The sequence below is a fragment of the Arachis ipaensis genome, chromosome B4, assembly GCF_059453495.1.
Source record: "Arachis ipaensis isolate K30076 ecotype BB chromosome B4, ASM5945349v1, whole genome shotgun sequence".
NCBI lineage: Eukaryota > Viridiplantae > Streptophyta > Magnoliopsida > Fabales > Fabaceae > Arachis > Arachis ipaensis.
Genome location: NC_142439.1, coordinates 2,413,106 through 2,433,668, shown reverse-complemented (window position 1 = coordinate 2,433,668; position 20,563 = coordinate 2,413,106). Strand labels below are relative to the sequence as shown.

General features: G+C 40.9%; 2 protein-coding genes across 2 annotated transcripts; one reads left to right on the top strand and one right to left on the bottom strand.

Annotated features, from left to right (window-relative positions):
* The first annotated feature begins 1,228 nt into the window (after positions 1-1,228).
* Positions 1,229-2,212, top strand: LOC148566455 (uncharacterized). The gene has a single exon (XM_088483306.1). The coding sequence runs from the start codon at positions 1,229-1,231 to the stop codon at positions 2,210-2,212; it is 984 nt and encodes a 327-aa protein (XP_088339432.1).
* Positions 2,213-10,869: 8,657 nt separating this feature from the next.
* Positions 10,870-19,997, bottom strand: LOC107638256 (protein transport protein SEC23 E). The gene is made up of 12 exons (XM_016341439.3): positions 18,976-19,997; positions 18,210-18,383; positions 15,829-15,990; positions 14,937-15,079; positions 14,121-14,196; positions 13,803-13,975; positions 13,616-13,697; positions 13,366-13,443; positions 12,494-12,655; positions 12,140-12,403; positions 11,880-11,984; positions 10,870-11,617 (listed from the first exon to the last, which is right to left on the bottom strand). Exons 1-12 carry the CDS (start codon positions 19,738-19,740, stop codon positions 11,471-11,473), a joined length of 2,331 nt encoding a protein of 776 aa, XP_016196925.1. The 5' UTR covers positions 19,741-19,997; the 3' UTR covers positions 10,870-11,470.
* Positions 19,998-20,563: the final 566 nt, after the last annotated feature.

The following is a 20,563-nucleotide window of genomic DNA, read 5'->3' as shown; positions in this document are numbered from 1 at the left end:
CGTCTAATCAAGCGTCGTGTCCGTTAGGGGTGTGCGTAGGGATTTAATAGCCTTGGTAACGGTGCATCCTCATTAATGATTGCCCCGATTTTACCGTTATGCCCCTAACGTTCTTATAAATATTTTCCCTCTCTTTCGTTGTTTCGTTTCTGCGATCTTTCAAATTTTCCTTGCCTTCGTTCGTGCTGCGTTCTTGCGTCTTCAAAGGCTTTTTGCTTCCAACCCTTATTTCCGGATAAAGGTTTGTTCTTTAATATGCCTTTGTAGATAAATTTGATTTGTAGACTTTAGTTTCGCATCCTCCTCCCTTTAGAGACCGTGTTGGTGACATTTCTTTTCCCCTTGTAGGTTTGTTACCCCCCTTTTTTATAAAAAGAAATGGCTTCTGTAGATGCTCTCTCACTGGGTTGATGTCACGGTTTTAGGGGAGGAGCCCTCAGTCGATTCTGAGTTCATTACCAACCTTCGCACTCATCACAGAATTTGTACTTCTGAGGATGACGAACCAAAATACGAATTGGTAGTCCCGGGTCCTGAAGACCGGGTTTGTTTTGGAAGAGTCGATGAGGCGGCCCCTCATTTTTTCTTTATGTATGAGTGCATGATCACCCGTTTGGGTGTTTTTCTTCCTTTTTCGAATTTTGAGATATCTGTTTTGCGTCACTGTCGAGTCGCTCCCACCCAGCTTCACCCCAACTCTTGGGGTTTTTTGAAAATTTATCAATTTGTCAGCCAGGCTTTAGAGTTCCCGACTTCTTTAAAGATTTTCTTTCATCTTTTCCATATGACAAAACCCTTCAGTGGGCTAAACAATAAACAACAGTGGGTGTCGTTCCGAGCCATACAAGGTCGGAGACTTTTTACCCTTTTTGACGAGTCCTTTCATGACTTCAAGAACTACTTTTTCAAAGTGCAAGCTGTAGAGGGTCACCACCCCTTTTTCCTGGATGATCATTCTTCTCCCCGATTTCCTTTATATTGGCTGGAGGCCTCCCCTTGCGAGAAATATGGTCTGGATGACTTAAATGAGGTAGAGGCAGCCATTGTGGGGTTCCTCCGAGAAGCGTGGGGGAGGGCCCCATACTTGGATACTAAAAAATTTCTCCAGGGGTCGCCGACCTTTGTTCAGTCACAATTAGGTAGCTTTTTGTGTTTCTTGCTTATGATCGACTTGCAATTTCTTTTACCGACTTTGTCTGATTTTAGCTACCAATTTGTCTTTGCAGAGATGGCAAAGAAAAACGCTCAAGAGTCTTACCAGAGGGTTCAGGAAGCCAAGGCAAAGTCTCGAGCCAGGTCTGGAGGTGTTAGGACGGTTGTCTCTCCCCCTCCTCCTCCTCGGAACGTTGGGACTCCTTCTCAACCTATTGTAATTTCTTCCTCTGCTTCTTCTCTGCCACCCCCTTCCATCCGACCTACTCCCGAACCAGAGCCAAAGAAGCGCAAGACCTTAGAGTCTGGCGCTTCTGGTGAGGCGGACGCTCTTGCGTTCGTCCGAAAGAACATCTATCCTCATGCTCGTATGAGTATGGATGATGTTTCTGTTCGGCACTACCTCACTACTGTGGTTGAGGAGAGTCTCAAGACGGCGGGGGTTTGTGGCAAACTCTTGGATATATTTGAGAAGACTCCCATCAGCTCTTTAGGGACGACCTCGAGGGTCGAGGAGCTGGAGGGTAGGCTTCGTATATATCAGGAGCATGAGAAGGAGTTGGAGGGGAAAGTCGCCAAACTGGAGGGGGAGAGGAACAGCCTCCGAGAGAAGGGGCAGAAGTTGCAAGCCCAATGCAACATGGAGGTGGAGTTGAGGAAGGCAGCGCAAGCCAGCTACAATAGTTTATTTGCTGATCTTGTGTCTGTAAAGAACGACTTACTGAACGCTCGGAAGGCCTACACCGAGTTGGAGGACTCTATTGCGGATGGTGCTGATGAGGCCTGGAGGATTTTCAAGGAACAGGTCGGAGTTATTGCTCCTGACTTGGACCTTTCTCCTTTGGACCCTGATAAGATTGTTATTGATGGTGCCATCGTGGATCCTCCTGCCCCCATAGTGGAATCTGAGTCTGATTTAAAGACTCGGGGGCAGAGGATCGTAGAGTCCCCTCCTCGCTCTAAGGACGCTCCGAGTTCTTCTACCGTTCCTCCGACTTCCTCTTCAACTCCTACTCCTGGCGTTCCCCCTGATCCTGCTGGTGGTGATCTAAAAAAGTGATTTTTGGCTATCGGGGACCGGCTTGTGGGCCCCTCTTTTTTGAACTCTTTATATTTATTTGTTGGTGTTTTGAACAATTTTTTGGCCTTTTAAGGTCGTAAACAAAACAGTAATGCCCCTTTTTAATAGGGGTTTAATTTATCGTTAGATAAATACCCTTTTTGGATAAGGGTTTTGAGTTACCTTATGCGCGCATGCTTTTCGTGGTTCCTTTGACTCTTTGATTTTTTCTGGAAAAAATATTTTCTTTGGGATTTGCCTGCTTTTCTGAATTTCCTTGATTCTCAAGGCAGCCTTTTTCTTAGTTTTTCCTTATCTCTTTTGGTATTCCTAGTACTCAATTTTGTTTTATTGAGTTTTTCGTGACTTAGGCTACTTTTGCGATTCATTTTAATTGTACTCGGTTTCGCATTCCGCCCTGTGAGTCGGACCGATCCCGAGTTTATCATGATCGACTTCTATAGCCTCTTTACACCGACTTGTACCTCGTCGTTTTATCCTGACGACCATCTAGGTCGGTTCATGGGATTTTTACGTTTTGTCGAGCTTAAATCGGCGCGTTTCGTAGAAAGAAAATTTAAAAGGGAATTTTGAAAGAGATATTTAAAATAAAAGAGTTCTTTATTAATTGAGGAGGTACCTTATTGCTACTAAGGGCTTTTGCTAATTTATTTCCCTTAGCCCCTACTGTGATGCCTCGTTAAAAACCCTTCTTCAGAAAAAACCCTTTGATTCTGGGAAAAAATCATGAAGCTGGGAAAAGAGTACATCAGGGAGTAGGGTTTGCTTTTAACTGTAGTACCTTTTCATATTACAAGCATGCCATGACCTTGGTAACTCGGTGCCGCCTAAGTCGGTCACCTTATAATAGCCTTTTCCTAAGACCTCCTTGATTTTGTATGGTCCTTTCCAATTGGCGGCGAGCTTTCCCTCCCCAGATTTGTTGACCCCAATGTCGTTTCTGATTAAGACTAAGTCATCTGGGGTGAAACTCCTTCGAATGACTTTTTTGTTGTACCTTGTAGTCATCCTTTGTTTCAATGCTGCTTCTCTTATCTGAGCTTCTTCTCGGACTTCAGGGAGCAAGTCGAGTTCTTCTTTATGTCCCTGTATATTCCTGATCTCATCGTGGAAAATCACTCTTGGGCTTTGCTCATTGACCTCTATTGGGATCATGGCTTCTACGCCATAGACTAGTCGGAAGGGTGTTTCTCCAGTGGCGGATTGGGGAGTTGTTCTGTAAGCCCATAGTACTTGTTGGAGCTCTTCAGCCCAAGCCCCTTTCGCGTCTTGTAACCTTTTCTTCAGCCCTGCCAGGATGACTTTGTTGGCTGCTTCGGCTTGCCCATTGGCTTGTGGGTGTTCCACCGAGGTGAACTGGTGTTTAATTTTCATACTGGCTACCAGGCTTCTAAAGGTGGAGTCGGTGAACTGGGTTCCGTTATCTGTGGTAATGGAATAAGGTATCCCATACCTTGTGATTATATTTTTGTAGAGGAACCTCCGACTCCTCTGTGCAGTGATGGTGGCCAGTGGTTCTGCTTCTATCCACTTTGTGAAGTAATCTATTCCCACTATTAGGTATTTAACTTGTCCTGGCGCTTGGGGAAAAGGACCTAACAAATCCATTCCCCATTTTGCAAAGGGCCATGGAGAAGTGATACTAATGAGCTCTTCTGGGGGAGCCACGTGGAAATTTGCATGCATTTGGCATGGCTGGCACTTTTTCACAAATTCTGTGGCATCTTTCTGTAAGGTTGGCCAGTAAAATCCAGCTCGGATTACTTTCCTGGCCAATGACCTGGCTCCGAGATGGTTCCCGCAGATTCCGCTATGTACCTCCTCCAACACCTCGGTGGTTTTTAAGGTCGGTACACACTTTAACAATGGTGTTGATATCCCCCTTCTGTAGAGAACATTTTTCACCAAAGTATAATGTTGTGCTTCCCTTCGGATTTTCTGGGCTTCTTTTTCCTCCTTAGGGAGGATGTCGAATTTTAGGTATTCGACTAAGGGGTTCATCCATCCGAGGTTTAATCCGACCATTTCAAAGACTTCTAGTGTGTCTTCCATTTTTACCACTGAGGGTTCCTGGAGGGTCTCTTGAATCAAGCTTCTGTTATTTCCTCCTGGCTTGGTACTTGCTAGCTTGGATAGGGCGTCTGCTCTGCTGTTTAGATCCCGAGTTATGTGCTTCACCTCGGTTTCTGCAAAGCGCCCCAAGAGCTCCGAGGCTTTCTCCAAGTACCTTTTCATAGTTGGGTCTTTTGCCTGGTACTCCCCACTTATTTGAGAGGTTACCACCTGGGAGTCGCTGTATACCATCACTTTCGTAGCACCGACTTCTTCAGCCAGCTTCAATCCTGCGATCAAGGCTTCGTATTCTGCCTGATTATTTGAAGCTGGGAATTCGAACTTGAGGGAAACTTCTATCTGGGTTCCCCTTTCATCTACCAATATTATGCCTGCGCCGCTTCCTGTTTTATTGGAGGATCCATCCACGTAGAGTTCCCAGGTAGTCGGTTTGTCCTCTTGATCCCCTGCATATTCAGCAACGAAGTCGGCGAGGCACTGGGCTTTAATCGCCGTCCGAGTTTCATACTTTAAGTCGAACTCGGAGAGCTCCATTGCCCATTGTACCATTCTTCCTGCAATATCCGTTTTTTGGAGGATCTGCTTCATGGGTTGGTTCGTGCGGACTCTTATTGTGTGAGCCTGAAAGTAAGGCCGTAGCCTTCGAGAGGCTATTACTAAGGAGTAGGCAAACTTTTCTAATTTGTGGTACCTTAGCTCAGGGCCCTGTAGAACTTTACTGATGAAGTAGATTGGGTGTTGCTTGACCTCCTCTTCTCTTATCAAGGCTGCTGAGACAGCCCTGTCTGCCACGGAGAGGTATAGGATGAGGTCTTTTCCGGCTATAGGTCGGGTCAAGATAGGAGGCTGGCTCAAAAACTTTTTGAACTCCTGGAACGCCTCCTCGCATTCGGGGGTCCACTCAAACTGGTGCCCCTTTTTTAGTAGGGAGAATAGTGGAAGGGATCTTAATGCTGATCCTGCCAAAAACCTGGAGAGAGCTGCTAGTCGGCCATTCAGCTGTTGGACTTCTCTCAAACAAGTCGGGCTTTTCATCTCTAGGATAGCTCTACACTTGTCGGGATTGGCTTCGATCCCTCTTTGTGTTAGCATGAATCCTAGAAATTTTCCTGCCTCCACTGCGAAGGCGCACTTTGCAGGGTTTAGTCTCATCCCGTGCAACCTTATGGTATCAAAGACTTGTGAGAGGTCGGATAGGAGGTCCACTTCTTCCTTGGTTTTTACCAGCATATCGTCGACATAGGCTTCCATTAAGCTCCCTAAGTGGGGGGTAAACACCTTATTCATCAGCCTCTGATATGTGGCCCCTGCATTTTTCAATCCAAATGGCATGACCACGTAGCAATAGTTGGCTCTGGGCGTGATGAATGATGTTTTTTCCTGGTCTGGTTCGTACATCGGGATTTGGTTATACCCTGAGTAGGCGTCCATGAATGATAGGTATTGATACCCCGAGCTAGAGTCCACTAGGGCGTCAATGCTTGGTAGTGGATAGGGGTCCTTGGGACATGCCTTATTTAAGTCGGTGTAGTCGACGCACATTCTCCATTTACCATTTTGTTTTTTGACTAGCACTACATTGGCTAGCCATGTTGGGTATTTGACTTCTCTGATGAAGCCGGCTTCTAGGAGCGCCTGCACTTGTTCTTCTACTACTAGGGCTCGCTCTGGGCCGAGCTTGCGTCTTCTTTGTTGTACAGGTCGAGACCCTGAGTAGACCGAGAGCTTGTGAGACATGAGCTCGGGATCTATCCCAAGCATGTCGGAGGCCTTCCAGGCGAAGAGATCGGAGTTATCTCTTAGGAGCCTAGTCAACCCTTGTCTTAGGGTTTCCCCTAGGTTGGCTCCTATGTGAGTGTTTTTTCCTTCCTTTTCGCCGACCTGAATTTCCTCAGTTTTTCCCCCGGGCTGTGGTCGTAGCTCTTCTTTAACCCTTGCTCCCCCGAGTTCTATTGTGTGGACTTCTCTGCCTTTTCCTCTCAGGTTTAGGCTTTCATTGTAGCACTTCCTTGCCAGCTTCTGATCTCCCCTCACCGTCGCTATTCCCGACGAGGTCGGGAACTTCATGCATAGGTGGGGTGTCGATACCACCGCTCCAAGTCGATTAAGGGTAGCCCTGCCGATTAAAGCATTATAAGCCGACCCCACGTCGATGACTATGAAGTCTATACTCAGAGTCTTTGATTTTTCCCCCTTTCCAAAGGTGGTGTGGAGGGGTAAAAATCCTAGTGGCTTTATCGGCGTGTCACCTAATCCGTATAAGGTGTCGGGGTAGGCTCTTAACTCTTTCTCATCTAAACCTAGCTTGTCGAAAGCGGGCTTAAAGAGGATGTCTGCTGAGCTTCCTTGGTCTACTAGGGTTCTGTGTAGATGGGCATTTGCCAGGATCATAGTAATTACCACTGGGTCATCGTGCCCAGGGATTACTCCTCGCCCGTCTTCCTTTGTGAATGAAATGGTCGGAAGATCGGGGGACCCCTCTTCGACCTGGTAGACTCTCTTGAGATGTCTTTTTCGGGAGGATTTTGTGAGTCCCCCTCCCGCAAATCCTCCTGAGATCATATGGATATGTCTCTCCGGAGTTTGTGGTGGTGGATCTCTTCTATCCGCATCTTCTCGCTTTCTTTTTCCATGACCGTCCGACCTTTCTATGAGATATCTGTCAAGCCGACCTTCTCTGGCTAGCTTTTCTATCACATTTTTAAGGTCGTAACAGTCGTTTGTGGAGTGTCCATATATCTTATGGTACTCGCAGTAATCACTGTGGCTCCCCCCTTTTTTATTCTTGATGGGTCTGGGGGGAGGCAGCCTTTCAGTATTGCAAATTTCTCTGTATACGTCCACTACAGGAACTTTCAATGGAGTATAAGAGTGATATTTTCTTGGCCTATCAAGGCCGAGCTCTTCCTTCTTCTTCGCTTCCCTCTCCCTTTCTTTCGTTGAGGGAGGGGGCCCGATTCGCAAACTCGGGTCTCTTAGCCTAGCGTTTTCTTCCATATTGATGTACTTTTCAGCTCTTTCCTGTACATCATTTAAAGAGGCGGGGTGTCTTTTTGATATGGACTGCGAGAAGGGACCTTCTCTAAGACCATTGACTAGCCCCATGATGACCGCTTCGGTGGGCAGGTCTTGAATCTCCAAACATGCTTTGTTGAATCTTTCCATATAGGCCCGTAAGGACTCCCCGACCTCCTGTTTTATTCCCAGGAGGCTTGGTGCATGTTTTACTTTGTCCTTCTGGATGGAGAACCTCATCAAGAATTTTCTTGAGAGGTCTTCAAAACTGGTAATTGACCTCGGAGGGAGACTGTCGAACCACTTCATCGCTGCTTTGGACAAGGTTGTCGGGAAAGCTTTGCATCGCGTAGCGTCTGAAGCGTCGGTCAGATACATCCGACTTTTAAAGTTGCTCAGATGATGCTTTGGATCGGTGGTTCCATCGTAGAGGTCCATATCGGGGCTTCTAAAGTTTCTCGGAACTTTTACCCTCATTATGTCCTCGCTAAACGGATCTTTCTCTCCTAAGGGAGAATCTTCTCTATCGCCTTGGGAATTCCGACCCTTGAGGGAGGATTCTAACTTTAAGAGTTTTCTTTCTAACTCTTTTCGTCGCTCCATCTCCTCTTTTAGGTTCTTTTCAGCTTCCCTTTGTCGTTCCCGCTCCTGCTCTAGCTGCTCGAGGCGGCTATGAATTAGCCCCATAAGCTCACTAGCAAGAGGGGGTCCTTCTTTTTCTGACTCGCGTCCCTCCGAGGAGTTTGCCTTCGGATTTTTGATTCCGGAAGTACCTTCCTTATTTTGATCATTAGCTTCCTGGTGGAGGTTCTGATCTGCTTCATTGTTTCCGGTGTTCAAATTCTCTTGATCAGAATCTGTCTCCACATGACCTTCTTCAGGGGATCTTTCCGCCATCACTGGTCAATCTCTCGGGTCCCCGGCAACGGCGCCAATGTTACGGTGGGTAACCGGAGATTAGTGGGCTGGATGACGTTGGTTAACCCAAACGTGTGAGGGAGGTGGCCAGCTGGTGCACCTGAAACTCGGTGTTCCTCCGTTCGACTTGTGCGTCTGGAAGAATGGGGGGTGGTACCTGCAATGACACTCCAATGCCTAAGTTAGCAAGAGTGTGAGCAAGTTGAGAAAGTATTGGGACTTAGTGATACCTGAGGGATGTCAGGGTATTTATAGTGGTGAACCAATAACCACCGCTGAAGTAGTGCCACCTTTTTAGGTGGATAACCGTTCCCATATCTTAGGGAGGTTAAGATATGGCTCTATGAAGTGGTTAGAGAGTTTTTAGGGGCGGTTACTCATTCGAATGAGTGTTATCTGCCAGCTAACCCTCGTATCCGACTTCTTTGGAGTAGGTCGTGTTCAGTACCGACTTCTGGGGATGAAGGCCGGTACTGGGGGAGGGCCAACCCCTTTGGGTTGGGCTTCTTTGCTTGGATCCTGGGTCCTATTTATTGGGTCAGGGTATGAACAATTATGATCCGGATTTGTGATTAGATTTGCAGAAACATATCTAAAATTTACCCTCTGATCCTATTTATTTGCATATCGATTTGGAAACTATTCGATAGACTTATGAATTAAATACATATAAATATTACTAATCTTATAGATCGGATTTAAATTTGTACATCCCTACTAACCATCAAAGTTTAAAAACACTAATATAACTATCCATGAAAAAAAATTAATTTAATTTATCTTATACCCACAAAAAAATAGATTTTCATTGACAAAAATACCAAATATAAACTGTTTGTTGACTTTATTAAGCAATTGAATTTACTTTCTTCTCCTCTAATTAATTGTCTTGATTATTTTTAATTTAATTTTTTTGTCATTTAATTTTTAATTATGTTTTTACTTTTTTGTTATTTATATTTTCGTTAATTGCGATCAAACCTTGAATTCAGCATAGCCATGATCATGCACTACATTGATATTCTTAGAGAGAATGGTCTAGTCCTACACTTCCGGTTATTGGTTTGAAATGTAACATTTTTTAACTAAACTTTGAAAATGTTAAATTCCGATTTAGAGATATAACAAACTTGAGTTTTATAACTTGTGAATTTTTTAAACCGCACTCATCAATATTATCTAGCGGAGGGAAGGGAAGAAAGGTTAACACAACTATATGTCCTGCCTCAATCTCCAAGTGCAACAAAATGTACATCCATTTTCCACTACAAATCACGATAGAATTTTCTCTACAACTGACCAATTACAGCCACCAATTCCAATTAATTAAAATCCTAATTCATTAACAATTTATGAGACCAAACCAAGCTAAAAAATAAACTAGTTAAAACCAAACTCACTAAATTAGGGGTATACAAATTTGGATTTGATCCACAGGATTAACAATATTTATCCGTATTTGATCCGCAAATCCATTGAATTATATCCAAATCGATATACAAATAAATAAAATCGGATGGTGAATTTCAAATAGGTATTCGCAAACTTAGTCACATATCTGAATCATAATATTTTGCAGATAAATATTTTATTTTTATTATTTAAGAATTTAATAATATTTTAGTAGTAACAAGTGTAAAAGAGTGAAAAAATTTAAATCTTTTTCAAGTTTTAGAATTTTGATTTTGTTGACCAATAATATCCGATATTTGATCTGATCGGATTTATAAATTTGCATATCAAGTCGGATAAGATCTCCAAGTCTAAAAATTGTATATATCTGATCCAATTTAATGTTTTAGTGCGGATCAAATTGAAAATTTACATATATCCTATCCGATTCAAGCGTACCCCTACACTAAACCAATATATTCAAACCAAATCTACAAATTAGTGAATCTCAAATTAAGATCATTGTCCCAAGCACACTTAAACCAAGCATGTTTAGCCACTAAACTCAAACCAAACTTAAAAACCCTCTAAGTGCTGAACACGTAACAAAATCTGCTTACATAGAATATTAAGTTAGTGTGCTAATAGTTAAGTGCTTCGTTGTCACTCTTTGATTGATAAGGGACTGACATAAGGCACTATTGCATTGGTTAAAGACCCATTAATCCAAATCTATAACAAAAGGAAACGACAAATAATCCTTTTACAAATCATTGTTTGAACACTTAACATGAATATTAAAATTGAGACATATGGATCCCCATAGTGACAAAGCAACTATAGAATTCTTTGCTTCTTGGTCCTCTTTCATCTTTGCTAATCTCTCCCTTTTTTCGTCATTAGTGTCGACATCCTCATAAAGTATGGCAACATATAATAATTGATCAACACAAAAAATTTCAAATAGTTACCTTTTAATAGTTAGATTCATATTACAAAAATGTTATAATTTTGACATTTAGATCTCAGAGGATATAACATCAGGGCTTTGTCGGACGAGTGACATGAAAAAGCCACGAATACCATCATGCAAGCTTAAAAAAAAGCAGGACCACAAAATGGCAAGAAATGGGAATTTAAGAACAGAACATGATTGGGATCCACAACCCTCGTTTTCACAAAATACTTAAAACATATTACCAAGGAATTCCCATTTACGTTTTGATCAAGCAGCCATGTAACGAAAAGAGTTACCATCCTATTATTATAACTATAAGTATTCATTTTCAATATGATATATACTATTCTATAAGCTTAATAATATACAATACAAAATAACGAGGGAATAACTGAACAACCTCCATGGACATGACAATGAATTTCGTTACTTTGTAACCTATATAAAAATAAAAAAAGAAAAAGAAAAGAAAAGAAGACAAAAATCTATATAGAAAGTAATCCAGATGAAGAACACGAAAATTCAGATCTAGGCCAAAAATAAAATAAAAACCTCATGATATCTCCCTCCTTTGCTTTTTGCTTTTGCCGCAGAGATAGCTCTATAACTCATTTTTATATCCTTTTTTTTTTGCGCAATATCTCAAACTCAATATATACATGCCTGTCTTTATTCAACCCCACCAAAACCCTACATATTTCTGAGATATTCCTTACCTTCTCCAAATTCTTGAACCTTATCTTCATGAAGAACAGAGGAAAGAAAGGAAAAATGACTGAATACAACAGCACAACAGCGCGATGCAGGACTTACATCATTGTTCAATTCCTTAGTATGAATTCCAAAACCCATGAACTGTCAGTATGTCCTGATATGTGCCGTTAAGATTGGACAGCCAGCCTTTGGAGATGCTCAAAGAAAACTTGAAGACTCACATCATCAGTGAAGATTATGTCTGAACCCGCAGCCATCTCGTGTGCATTATTATATGTTGCTGATGGATTCAGCTTCGCTAATAAAAATCTAGCCTGTTAGATACCAACAAAACCTTGGTCAGGTTCCTATCATGGTTATTCTGAAGTAATAATCAATCTGATTGGACAAATAAAAGGGGCGAAGAAAAAAAAAACGAAAAAGTAAAAAACAGCTAATTTGTTGTTTGACTTGGAAATTTACTAATTTAGAATTAATATAATACCTCACTTTTGATATGGACAGATTTTAGAAAAAGATCATGACTAGCAAATAAGACAAATAACAAGCAAAATGGTATTGGTAAACCACACTAACCTGGGAACCATGTTGATCGCACACTACCAATCTAGGAACAGGGAAACGTTCTCTAATTATCATTTGGGCATCATGATGTGGAGCTTGTAATAGTTGTGCAAATGCCTGTGCAATATTGAAGTTAGCAAAGTAGGACAAGAAACTATGATGAATGCAATACCGGAGATTAATTGTTTTAGGTTTTAAAAGCAAATATCGATCTGTGAGCACAATTTTTCAACTAGAAAAACATCTTTAGCAGGACATGAATAAGAACATACCTGGTGTTCTGGTTGGTTCTGGTATCCCAAGTTGCGCCACTGAGCTATTGTCATCCCGTGATAAATTACCACACTAAAATATGAATCTAACAACAGAATGCGGTCTGCAGCGATGGATGCTACATCTAATAAGGCAGGGCCAGGTAGTGAATTGAATGAATATGATATTAGCGATGGCTGAATCATGACAGCAGCATTACTAATATTTTCTCTGTTTAACAACATGCGGAAGTAGGCAGTCTCATCTGGACTGTTGTTGAAAACCTGTCAATGCATATCACCCCCCACATGCAACAAAGTTTAAACAAAGAAAATTGCAAATCAGGATAGGAAAAATATTGCAATAAAAGATACCTGTACAAACTGTGACCGCCGCAGATTAAACATAAATTGGGGGAAGAGTGAAAATGCAGGGTTTAATGTAAAAGATGATGGATCATCCTTGCGATAGTCACCAAATTTAGAACAGACGCGAATGAGGTATCGATCCAACCACCGTGTGGCATCAAATGCTTCCTGATCAAACAAGAAGTTATGCTCAGTTAGGCATTTGTATAATAAAATACTTGATATAAATTTTGCCACATGTAATACATGTCCAACAAGGTGGTTTTGATGTTAGATGAAATGGTTACTTCTCTAGCAGAGTTAACATGAGTAATTATCTCAAAATATTAAGCTATTACACTAAGGTTGTTTGACTTAGAATTCTCTAACATGTAATACATGCTCGTCTACCTTATGCTAAGCTATGATCACACCCATGACCATTGGGACATCAACATTTTAACAACATATCAACTAGTGCCTATCTAAAATGTTTAAGCTACTACATCCAAGAAAAAGGGGATAATGCAAGGATATCCACTATCCCCTTTTTGTTTTCCTCTCATGTGGATGTTGAGTCACTTGGACTTCAAAAAAATAAAAATAAAAGATAAAAAGATAGGGACCAGTGAGGGGGATAACCATTGACAGCATGATTTTGGTTAATGAGTTAGCATGCCTTGAAAACACAAGAATTAATAGGGATGCTAAGTGGCATGCTTAAGTACATAGGTGGGTTACAACCATTCAATAAGTAGGAACATGGACGATGAGACAGTTAAAAAGGCAATTTTTGCAGTTAGCCAATAGTAAAACTAACGAATCACTAATAAGGAGTTGTAATACATTTTTAGGAACACTAATGAGAACAAAAGATAGAAAAAATAATAGTGATATACCTCAGTCTCCATTTTCAAAGAAGCATATCTAGCCATTACCACGGCAGCAGTTTCTTGGTCAAATCCTTGAATCAGTTCCTGATGAGAAAATCATGTTACTAAATTAAAATCCCATAATTAATGAATCTATCAATTTCCTTGTCATCAAATATTCTCCATACAAAGAAAATAATGCAGGGAATAACAAAATTTAAGAAAAAGAAAAAGAAACAACCACCAAACTGTACAAATAAAAGTAAAATGAAACTACCTCAGTGCTAACAGAACTATCTACCCATCTTCTAGTTACTGTTGTGACTCGAAGCACTAATTGACCATCTGGGCTCTGGTAGCTGCAACAAGAAATGACCATCAACATTTAACTCCCAGAAGGATGCTGGAAAGTGGCATATAGTATATATAAGGGATAAGATATAAGAGATGCTATCAAGCAAAACCTTGTAAGAAACTGCAGGTACAGCTGTTGGTTGGCAGCATTTGGTGTGTTTGACCGGTCACTTGATGAAAGATCAAACATCACTGTCAAGCACGTACTCTTGTCAAGACCACACATCTTCCATGCTGTTGTATTCCCCTCTCCTATTACAGTGTCAGCAACAGAAGGCCCTTTCTGCAGAATGTAAAAATAATAACCGTCAAAATCCAGAAATATCATGTCGTGCATATCTTAGTTCTTGAGCCAACACAAACGCCAATTTCAGAGCCAATTATGTATATGTATAGGAAATTGAGTTTGAAATAGAAGATGCTTCAACCTTTTCCAATGATGTGCAAGGTCCAATTATTCCCTGAATTTTGATTTCCTTTGAACAATTTACCTCGAGGGTACCACTGAAACATAAACCAAGTTTGGCAGTAAGCATGCTTGATAGCACGGGAAGATATCTTAGAGAGAATAGGAAACAAGGAAAAAGGAAGAATGACAATACAAAATAAAACATGAAAAACAATATCGATAGCCCAAAATCAATCAAAAGGTGAAGTCAAATAATAATTCTCAACAATAATTTAAAAAAAAATAACACCAAAAAACCCACACATTCATTAAGTGTCACCAAGTGAATTGGTCCAAAAAACTTAAAAAGATGGTACCCTTCAGATCTTCAAGACATGCATAAATAGATAGAAGCAAGCTTTAGGAGGTTAGTGGAATAGCCCTAAAGGCCTAAATTGAATCCTATATTTTTCCCCTTATTTTTGCTTTCACTAGTGACTTATTATTTGATAGTACATTTAAAATGTACCCAGAAATTCTCTCCATATTGGTAGCATTTCTTCACAATGTAACATGCTTCTCATAAAATTGAAAATACCTACTTTCTCATTGATGTAATGAAACATTGATTACATGTCAATGCTAAAGAAAGAAGGACCAAATATACCTCTCCAAAAGAAATCCCTTAAAATCCAGATTAAGTATTAACTCACTAGCAAACAATTACTACAGAAAAGGTTGGGATCCAATGAAAGCAAGGAGGAAGCGAAATAACAGCCGTGAACAGAAGGCCAAAATAAACTGAAATTAGGTGAAAAGAAAACCAAGCATAACATCTGAATAAAAGATTACTTACTTGAAACAGAGACCAAGAGCTTGTTCCCCATCCTCAAAAACGCGCTTAAAAGAGTCCCTAAAGACTGAATGACCAAAACTTTCAGACAAGACAACAAGGCCACCAGTTCTTTCAACTGCGACTTTCATTTCCGCAACTCCAACCTTTAATATTAAAGCATCCATGAATTAGTAGAAGACAAAGAATGAGAATAACCAGATCCTAATAGTTTTCTTAAAGCAACATTCTTATAATGAGACCAGCTCTTTTTTTATGGAAGTCACTGATAAGGTAAGAACTCAAGATAGTTTCAGTGTCAAGAGGATAAAGCAAGCTTGATAATCATAATGTCATCAATATAATGTCCCAATGTTTGTAAATGGCACATATATCAATCACGAGTATATATGGTTTCACAGGCTTTGATGCCAACTGTTGTCAGATCAAGAGAGAGATGCCATTCAGGAGATACCCAAACAAGTCCGGAAAACTTCTTCAGCCGAAATGCAAACTATGGATGACATTCTTCTAGCTAGTCAATCATGAAATAAGGGTAACATATAACACATTTTAGTGAAACTGAATTAAGGGTACAAAGATACGAGGATGGTTGCAAAGTTTTGGTTCGAAAATTGAAAAAATCCAATGTATAAAAACTGTAAATGTTCGAAAACAATTTCTAGGTATAATGATGCCTTTTAACATAGAATTTGGGGGAAAAAATTGCACCCGGGGCGGGGGATGATTTACCCGCTGATCAAAACTCATGCCAAGTGATTCAGAAGTCTCAGTTTCAGAGACCAATCAGATCTCTGAGACCAGTCAGATATGTGATCTATCCATGCATTCTTTATCCAACTATATCTGTGAAGGAAATCGAGCAGTATGAGAAAATAAGTATTCTGACACAAACCTGATCAAGTGCAGAGGCAAAAAGATCTAAAACATGACCCTGGCTAACCAGCTGTTTGGCAATACTCTCATAAAATTTGACTGCCTTCTTAAAGTATGGAGCTGCATCTTTATCAAGATCTTTATGAGAACGCACTGGGTCAGATAGATCCTTTGACACAATCTGCATAGTAATTTCAAAATCAGAATTTGCCGCATTAGAAATGTTCTGTGGCTGATTTACTTATTTTGGTAGAAAAAGATATTCTGCAAGAAGAAAGGAAAGTAACAAAGAGGACGAGACAACCAAACCAAAATAAAAGATAAGTCCTAATGCACACCAATCCCTTCAAATGTCAGATGACAATATCCCCATGAAATAAACCAGAAGCATAGCACAAAGCAAAGTAAGAAATGTAACCCTGTCTCAAATAAAGTCTACAGTTGAGAAGGGAAAAAAAAAAAAGGGGGGGGGGGGGGCACATTGAAACTTCTAGCAGTTTTTCTCTAACCAAATACACCAAAGCACAACATTAACCAGTGATTGCTACAAGATCTTTGCATCTTTGTGAGAGATTAAGGAGAAAAATATGTAAATCCACTAAACTCATGATTCGTGCTAATAGATTGTTCAATAACTGTCCTGTAATTACTTGATTTCTTTCAACTTAATAAGTTTACATGCAATCTTTTGTGCAATTTTAAATTAAGAAAAAGAGACAGAGTTGCCCCTTTCTTATTCTCCATCAAAAATCAAAATGTCAGTGACACAGAAAAACTTAAATCTTGTGAACTCACCATTATAGTATCTTAATATAGCAGCATGCCTACCTCTTCTAAACAAAGGAATATAAGTGGTTTAAATCTATTCGATTCAAACACTTCCACTTCTAAGATTGCTAGTGAAATATATGGTTTCAGTACAGCACCACTTCAATGCATCAGACAAATTACAAAATTTAAAATTATATAATAATAATAATAAATAAAATAATATGATTTTGAGTACAGTATCTGGTTCTCCAACCCATCAATGAAACTTAAACACCAGATAAATGAGAGTTAAACCTCAAAGCGGTTCCTGAAGTTGCACTCGAGTCCCAAAGTGGTCCTTAAAGTTAATAGTTACCCAATTTCATCCTCAAACTTGCACTCCGGAACTCATACTAGTCCCTAAGGCATTTTCCGTCCATCGGAACACTGAAACGACGTCGTTTTGTATTTATAAAAAAAAATTAAAAAAAAAAGAAGAAAACACGAGCCTCCCCTTCCCCTTCCCCAACCCGAGGCCCTTTTGTCGCCGCCTCTCGCCAGCTTCTGTCATGGCACCGCGCCGCTCGCCCCCCTCTCCAACCTAGTCTCTCACACTCTTGTCTCCTCTGTCTCCCTCTACCTCCCTGATCCCTTTTATATTCCCTAATCCCGAAATTAATTCGTCACTGCACTCCTTGAGTGAAGCTGAGATCTTCGAGCAAACCTATGAGAGGTGCCGCACTGCTCCCATGAAAGGTGTTTCCTTCACCGTTGATCAATTCACTGAGGTCCTTGAAAAAGTATGATTTTGATCCAAGGTTGGCACCAAGGTCAGTTCGCTTCGCTTCGGAGTTTTTTTTTTTTTTTCAATTGTTTTTTAACTGCAATGGAGTTTATCCTGTCATTGGTTGCATAAAATTTTGTACTTGATAAATGGATTTTGTGGTTTAGGTGGAAGATGACTTTGAATTGAGTTTGTTGAAATGGTGTGTATTGATGAGTAATGCGATTTTTTAATTAACATGTCTGTGGAAATTGATGGTTGGTTGTGTATGAAGAAAAACAAAATGAGGTAATGGAGGAATTAATTTTGGGATCAGAGGGAGATAGAGAGGAGACAAGAGAAGAGGGAGAGACAGAGAGGAGACAAGAGTGTAAGAGACTAGGTTGGAGAAGGGGGCGTGCGGCGCAGCGCCGTGACGGAGGCCGGAGAGAAGCGGCGACAAAGAGGAAGGGGAACGGGAGGCTCTGGTTTTCTCTTTTTTTTTACAAATACAAAACGACGTCGTTTCAGTGTTCCGATGGACGGAAAAAGCCTCAGGGACTAGTATGAGTCCCGGAGTGCAACTTCGAGGATGAAATTGGGTAACTATTAACTTCAAAGACCACTTTGAGACTCGAGTGCAACTTTAGGGACCACTTTGAAGCTTAACTCAATAAATGAGCATGGTACAAAATGTCCAACAATTCCAGTGGTAGCAACACATTCCTAACGTTAGAAAGTTAGATGAAGTTTTCCTATTACTAACATTTTTCATCACAATAAAAACACTAAAACAGTCTTGAACTGAGAATAATATTCAGCCAAAATTAATAATTCACAACAAACAAAAAATAAATCATACAGCTAAGAGCAGAGAACTGATTTACCGTGCCAGGTCCTTCAGTGCAAGGACCTCCAACCAACGCAATGATTCTAGCCCCTGTCCCAGGAATACAAGCACCAAGCAAACCCGCCGCAACACTCAAAGCCACACCAGTGCACCGTGCTGGACGACTGGCTGGTGGGACAGGCCATTGGTCAGTCTGCAACTCATCTAGTAGCTGGAAGAAAAAACAATAGCACAACAAATTTATGAACAAACCCTCAATTGGAATGTTGGAGTAAGAACACGAATAATACTTCAGGTTCAAGTATCTAGCTTAAACTACTGGTGTCTTTTAGTTAGTGTATTTATTTATTCAAGTTCATAATATCCACTTTACTAAGAAACACAAAATCAGGACTCAACCATTAATTTATTTTACGATCGGCATGCATAATAGTGTGAACTGTGAAGGACAAAATTAAAAAAATTAATAACATACTCTTCAATAAACAAGAATGAAAGATAAGCTGCAAAGAGAAATGATACTTGCTCCACTTTTTGGTACAACTCAAGTATATATCTTCATTTTTTTATATTCAAAAAATTTGTTTTTGGCATTCTCACTCTTTTTAACTTTCAATTTTAATACTAAAAAGAGAAGGTGTAGCAGTGTACACAAAATTAGTAGTGTGCTGAGTGTTCTAATCATTTAAGCAAAGCCTACAATTTATGTTCATCTTCAACTCACTAAAAAGCTACACAATGCAAAACAGAAATTCAGCTAGAAAAAAATATATTGAAAAAGAGAAAGAAAAACACCACACTACCGAATTGAGAGTGTATTCGCAGTCCGAAGCAGGCAGCAAGAACCGCGAAACGCCAGAGGAAGCCGGAACGAAACCACCGGGGCCGCCCTGCGCCAATCCCTTCTGAGGCACCCTTCCAAGTCCCAGCTGGTCCAAAATCTGGTCCTTGGAAATCTCCTTCGCTCCACGGAACACATAAACTTTAGACATATCACTGAATCCCAATTCATGGACCTGCACCTGCGTCCCGAACGACACGAATCCGACGAGAGCATTATCCGGGAGCAGCTCGATCGCCTGCCGGAGGGCGGACTTTGCGAATTCCAATTCCTCAGCGATCATACAGGTATCAAGGACGAATACAAAGACCGGCGGAGGAGGCGGCGGAGGCGCCTGTGAGTGCGTTAGGGAAGCGGGGTCTAACGAGACGGTTGGGACGGTGTACTCGATGGTAGTGTACTGAGGGTAGAGCTCACCGGGGAGGTTGGTTTCGGAAATTTGGGAGTAGTGAGGGGGGAAGCGGTTGCGCTGATAGCAGAAGGGGCAGATCCAGATCTTGGCGGTGAAGTCGACGCGCGAGAAGGGGTTGAGGGCGGAGGTGCAGGTTTTGCAGCGTAACGGGGAGTATGGGAGGCGGGGGATGTCCGTGTGAGGGCGTATGATGGAGATTGTGGCGGCGAGTGGGATCACGCACTTGCTCGCTTCGACCTTCGTGCTTGGCCATATGTTCCACGTCATCCGCACTCCGTCGACCCCCTCGGGATCTGTGTTCGCTATCTCCGACATTGTAAGGATTTATTATTAGCTTATTATTATGATGATGACGTCGTAGAAGAAGATGAGGAATTCAAGTGTGCGTGTGTGTGAGAGAGAAAGGGAGAATTAGAAGTTGTGTGTTTGGGGACCCCTTTGAGAATTGAGAGAGAAAGGGGTCAACACTCAATACACAGCAACGCGATGATGTGTTTTCGATGAGTTTGCTGCGCAGCAGAGCATTGGAAGGTGACGGAGGGAGAGACCGAGAGAGAAAAGACTGTATTTAAAAGACTGTTTATTTTATGAAGGGGTTATATCTTTTTTTGGGGCGTGAGAGGCACGTGTTTGTTTGTCTTGCGTTAATGGTTAAGCTTAATTTGTAAAGACTTAGGCTGTGTTTGGAAAATAAGTTTTAGAGAATAAGATTGCGTTTAAGTTTTTTTGAACTGTTGTTATTTGATATTTGGTAACTTTTTTTTAGATACAGACGTGATTTTGCATGCTAAAAGCGTGTTTAAACAAGAAATTGTAGTTTCTGAAATTACTTAATGTGCTTTACGTTTGTTGCTGGTCATTAGGGTTGGAAGTGAGTCAAGCCAACTTATGAGCCAACTCGAGCTCGACTCATTAATAGTTCAATAAACTCAATAAACTGAAAACTGAACTCGCAAGCTGATGAGCCGAGTTTGAGCTTTGATAAGCTCAGCTCATTAGTTTGTAAGTTAGCTCGATTATATATAAAATATTAAAAGTATGGAATATGCTTATTAATAATTTAATATAAATATATACATATAAAATAGTAATATATAATTTTACATATATATTAATGTTCTTAATTGTTTAAAATTTT

What these genes read in the sequence shown, in the direction of transcription:
- LOC148566455 (XM_088483306.1), top strand. Translation starts at nt 1,229, where the DNA reads ATGGCAAAGAAAAACGCTCAAGAGTCTTACCAGAGGGTTCAGGAAGCC.
- LOC107638256 (XM_016341439.3), bottom strand. Translation starts at nt 19,740, where the DNA reads ATGTCGGAGATAGCGAACACAGATCCCGAGGGGGTCGACGGAGTGCGG. An exon ending in GCACTGAAGGACCTGGCACG is followed by an intron (nt 15,991 to 18,209) that starts GTAAATCAGTTC and finishes ATTACTATGCAG; the next exon opens with ATTGTGTCAAAGGATCTATC. An exon ending in GCTCTTGGTCTCTGTTTCAA is followed by an intron (nt 14,197 to 14,936) that starts GTAAGTAATCTT and finishes TTTATGTTTCAG; the next exon opens with TGGTACCCTCGAGGTAAATT.